Here is a 4,823-nt window from a genome sequence, read left to right on the forward strand (position 1 = left end):
TTACAGCCACCGTCTCTCTGGGAGGCAGGTAGAAATAGAGAGGGAAATGAAGGATCGAGAGGGAAGACGGGATGACATAAAGGAGACAACGAAAGAAGAACGCACGTCCCTTCTTTCCCGTCGTTGCTTGAGTGTCGATCCAGTCTGAATATCCCTTTTCTTGCCTACAAATTCTGTAACGTAGTTCCCTTCTATCCCTGTAATCTTACTCAAAACTGAATTCCTGTAACCTCTGCTGCTCTGTCTGAATTTTCTCAACATTTGCTTCTCCTCTTTTGATTCAGTTCATAGTACTGTTAGTGCCGCTCATAATTTTGGTAGAAATACTTTCTTTTTAGTTTAACTGTACCTTCTGTTTACTTCCTTCTACTGCGTGAAATGAATCCAGTTCCTAATTGTTTGGTCAATCTGTTCATTCAGTTATAGTTTAAAAAAAAGTGTCCTGTTTATTGTGTTCCTGCATGCACTTGTTCTGAACCTTACCTACTGCTGTTTTATTTAGTGTTTTTTTTGCGAGGTAGGGAGCTTAGTGCTATAGAGGATATATTGACCATTGATTGATTATGATACTGAAAGCAGAAAAATGATGTGAGCAGGACAAGCATAACCGCAGGGGGGAGCACCGAAATGGACTCGCAACGGGACAACTCCGACACTGACAAGAGTGGCAACCCAGATTCCAAACCGAGCAAGAGCACGCAAGCATTCACATTTCTCCAACAAACTAGCAACGATGGAAGCTTTGACTACGAAAGGGCTGATGAGAAAACGTGCATTTCGTGTTGTTTCTGGATGGTTGTAACATTTTTGTGTATGATTTATTTGTAGAGGCTATTGGTTTTCTACTACTTAAACAATTTATCTGTACTACACCGGTTGTCCTGACGATGTGCTGCTGTAAGTTGTTAACAGTGCTGTGTGCAGTACACCTGGTTGTAGGATCATTAGTGACACTCTTGTGTGTGAATTTAAAGCAATTTCAAATAGCCATCCGAAATTGCTGGCATTTCACGGAAGGCAAAGAGTGACCAAGCAAGAAGCACATCGTCCATTGCTTTGCTCACTAGGAGAGGTCGAGAGGCCACCATGCATGCCTGCCCAACGTACAACAGCGCGAGCCCCCGCCAAGGGAGGAAGAAAATCAGATCCCACCACACCACACCACACAAAACCTCACCTCACCACACATGTTGACATGTACAACACCACCCCGCAAAATCCAGGGCAAAACGCCCTAAGCATCACCAGATCGTCGCATGCAGTCGGTTGGAGATCACTCGACGGCGACGCTGGAGGCCGAGCCGGCAGGTCGGTTGCTTGTCCGGGTGTTCAGCAGCGGGGCCAGAGCCTTGACGACGATGCCCATGTTTGGCCGGAAATCCGCCTCGTACTGCACGCACAGGGCAGCCACGGCAGCCATCTGTTTGCCATAACATATGTCAGTCTCACTCTCACTGCTAATTACTCCCTCTGTCCCATAATGTAAGACTTTATTGACACTAGTGTAGTGTCCAAAAACATCTTACTTTATGGAAGTACAACATACTACCTCCGTTTTCTAGATGTAAGACGTTTTGACAGTTTAATTGAGTGTACTACTTTGTCAACCACGAGAGAAAGGTTCCCTGTCATAACAATAATCAATGTGCATTACGGTGAATATGGGACAAAATAATGCGTTTCATGTCTACTTCCAGCATAACAAAGCTTTGTTGTGGTTTCACAAGGACATGTGTTTTAAACAAGCTTCTTTGTGTACGATGTAACTGGAACAAAATTATGTATAACAACAGCTGCAAACTATAGTTAAACATCAAAGTTTGCATTGCTTGATATACATATAGTATCATCGTGTTCTTAATTTTTTGTTTTGTTTTTACCTTGGCGACAGCCTTTGGAGGGTAATCCACACCAAGCTTTGGATCTAAACATTGCCGCACCTTGTCTTCACTTAGCCTTGGTGTAGCCTGCACATACCAAACACTTGATTTTATTTTTCATCTTGTCAGAAACCAGTGTAGAATCTGAAGAAGGCTCCATACCCATGTCACAAGGCTCTGCTGGCCACGGGGAAGTGTATGATCAACTGGTTTGCGGCCAGTTAAAAGCTCCAACAACACCACTCCAAAGCTATATACATCGCTCTTTGCGCTTAACTGCCCAGTCATTGCATACCTGAGAAGTAAACCACACGTATAAGACGACATGTCAATTTGCCCATCTCAATCTATAAGCACTCAAACTATTTGACTGCATACTCAGGAGCATGATAACCAAAGGTGCCAAGAACACGTGTAGAATGAAGGCGTGCAGCCATGTCAGGGGCCTGATTAGACACATCGAAATCTCCTATTTTTGCAACATCGTTGTCAAAGAGCAGTATGTTGCTGGACTTGATATCACGGTGGACGACACGTGGCTCTGCCTTCTCGTGGAGGAACTCGAGCCCTCTCGCGGCGCTTACAGCAATCCTCGCCCGCTGCATCCACGATAGGACTGGTCCTGGTTGGGATCCCTTGACGCCCTTTTTACCTGTAATGACCACGAGCCGTAGATTCATCAGCTTTGCTAGAGTCTTGAATGGCTCTATATTACTGACAGAAATGAGGTGAGCTATAAATGGTATCTGATCCCATCGTGAGTATTGTTACTCAATAGGGGCTGATATATTCTTTAATAAATGCATCAAGCTAAAAGGCCCAAACAAACATGCCCTAATAATTTACGAAATTAGAACTCTTAAATTGTTCCTCACCATGGAGAACATCATGCAAGGAGCCCCTTGTTGCATACTCATAAGCAAGAATACGGGTGCTCCCTAAAGCACAGTACCCGAGAAGTTGGATGACATTGTCATGCTTGAGTCTTGAAACAGCCGAGACCTGCAAAAGAAATGGAAGTCAAACGGCAGCCCGTAGGGGGCACCTACATGAAGAGAGATTATCTTGGAAGGAAAGAGGCCTTGAACCTGCACAAGGAATTCTTGGTCAGGCTGTTTGCTGGAGTCAAGCCTCTTCACTGCAGATTTCTTGCCATCCTTCAGTACACCAAGGAAAACTCTTGCGTATGAACCCTCTCCTATAAGAGCATCACTGCTGAAGTTCTTGGTTATTTCCTTAATTTCGTCTAGGGGAATGGCTGGTACTTCAATTAGCTGGCTTCTACTGGTACGGACGGCATGGGTTGGCGCTGGCCCCCGGTTATAACCATAGTTACCCCCTGCATTCAAAATAAATAGGTAATAAATTAAAGTACTCAGGAAAGTATTGCTTTCAGTGGTGCCATTTGGTGCAGAAGATGCACATTTTAACAAACAAGGTGCACTTCCAAAATTTGTTGATTCACAGATGTTTAGATTTGCATCAAATAAAAAAAGGGGGCAGCTCAGTGCACGTTGTTGTTCCCACTTGGGTTCCGGGCCAGGGTCGGTCCATTGCAGCCAGGGCCAACTAAGATGCAAAGCTCTCCCAAATCTATCAAGTTCGGCAATTCCGAGTCCCCCCAACTTCTTTGGGAGACACACAGTTTTCCAGTTAACCAAGGTGTGTCCACCCGAAGCCTTCTCTTGGTCGTCTTTCTGCCATATGAAACTTCCTGTGATCTTGTCAACTTTGCTCCAGAAGCACTTGGGAGTGTACAAAATTATGTAGCCAGTTGAGTATATCAAGCACCCTTGGTAAGCACTTGTCTGCTATCGCTTGCAGGCAAATTTACGGGTAGCAGGTTTTACAAAATTCAACAAATTTTACAGCTGAAATCCTATACTGAATCTGGTTCAACCTGTCAGTTTGTGGATTTGCGTTGCTAAATGCGATGCATAATGTCAATATTTTCACAGTTGCATGGCCAAAAGTGGAATTATTACTTTTCTGGAGACAGCTAAATAAACTAGCTGGAAGCTGCTAATTGTATTTACACTCTTGTATTTATTATGGGAAAGAATTGTTTGCACATTAAGAGTTACATCATGCATCTGCCCATAGGACGATGAATAAGACACTATTCCTTTCCATTACTCAATTAGCTCTACAGTTAACTATCAAATCTACAATCGAAGAACCAAATTGGATTCATAGTGAGAATCACTACAGAGCAATCTTTACGACCATGAGAAATATCTGATGAAGCAAAGATGGGAGTAAGTAACAACCTGGGGCAGGGACCGGAACATAAGGATCATCGCGCTTCTTTTTCTTGCCAACATCATCGGCTCCGCAGCAGGAAAAGCACCCCATCGCCTCCTAAAATTCAACAAAAATAAAGAAATTCAACAAAACGGATGTGCGAAATAGATTGCGTGAATCCGGCATTAGATCCTTCCAGCCAAGCAAAACATATTGGTATTGCTTCCAGAACGGAATTTATTTTCTTTACTCTTGTCCTAGGGGGAAAAAAGACGAATAGAGAAATCGCCATCCATCAATGCTGTAAATACGAACGCTGGCAGCATTTGCGATGGGATGAATGATGAAACCGGTGAACAAAAATTGGACCCGTTCTTGGGGATTAGGGGAATTTGTTTGCGCCGTTTCAGTTATATCATCTCATTATTTGTGTTAGCCGGCCACATCATGGGCTGATCGCGCAAGCAAAAATTGGCACATTCGAGAAAGAAAAAAGCAAACAAATCCTGAATCGAAGGGCATTGGTGCATGAGATGGGAGACGAAAAAGAATCCACCGGCACGAGCACGCGAGCAAAAGAAGAAGAAGAGCGCAGGCGGGTACCTTTCCTTCCTCCTTTCTTCTTGATCTAATCGGAAGTCAGGAGCAATGCGAAGGGGGTGGAGAGGAGAGGAGACGGGACGAGGAACACGACGCGGT

General features: G+C 44.1%; 1 protein-coding gene across 1 annotated transcript; it reads right to left on the bottom strand.

Annotated features, from left to right (window-relative positions):
• Nucleotides 1-984: 984 nt before the first annotated feature.
• On the bottom strand, nucleotides 985-4,823 carry LOC119275910 (pto-interacting protein 1-like). The gene is made up of 8 exons (XM_037556843.1): nucleotides 4,728-4,823; nucleotides 4,151-4,241; nucleotides 2,969-3,219; nucleotides 2,756-2,882; nucleotides 2,259-2,532; nucleotides 2,043-2,175; nucleotides 1,881-1,967; nucleotides 985-1,420 (listed from the first exon to the last, which is right to left on the bottom strand). The coding sequence occupies exons 2-8, from the start codon at nucleotides 4,233-4,235 to the stop codon at nucleotides 1,274-1,276; spliced, it is 1,104 nt and encodes a 367-aa protein (XP_037412740.1). The 5' UTR covers nucleotides 4,236-4,241; nucleotides 4,728-4,823; the 3' UTR covers nucleotides 985-1,273.

This window comes from Triticum dicoccoides, chromosome 3B, assembly GCF_002162155.2.
Source record: "Triticum dicoccoides isolate Atlit2015 ecotype Zavitan chromosome 3B, WEW_v2.0, whole genome shotgun sequence".
Taxonomy (NCBI): Eukaryota; Viridiplantae; Streptophyta; class Magnoliopsida; order Poales; family Poaceae; genus Triticum; species Triticum dicoccoides.

What these genes read in the sequence shown, in the direction of transcription:
- LOC119275910 (XM_037556843.1), bottom strand. Translation starts at nt 4,235, where the DNA reads ATGGGGTGCTTTTCCTGCTGCGGAGCCGATGATGTTGGCAAGAAAAAG. An exon ending in TTTGGTTATCATGCTCCTGA is followed by an intron (nt 2,176 to 2,258) that starts GTATGCAGTCAA and finishes TTTACTTCTCAG; the next exon opens with GTATGCAATGACTGGGCAGT. An exon ending in AGCAGAGCCTTGTGACATGG is followed by an intron (nt 1,968 to 2,042) that starts GTATGGAGCCTT and finishes TGGTATGTGCAG; the next exon opens with GCTACACCAAGGCTAAGTGA.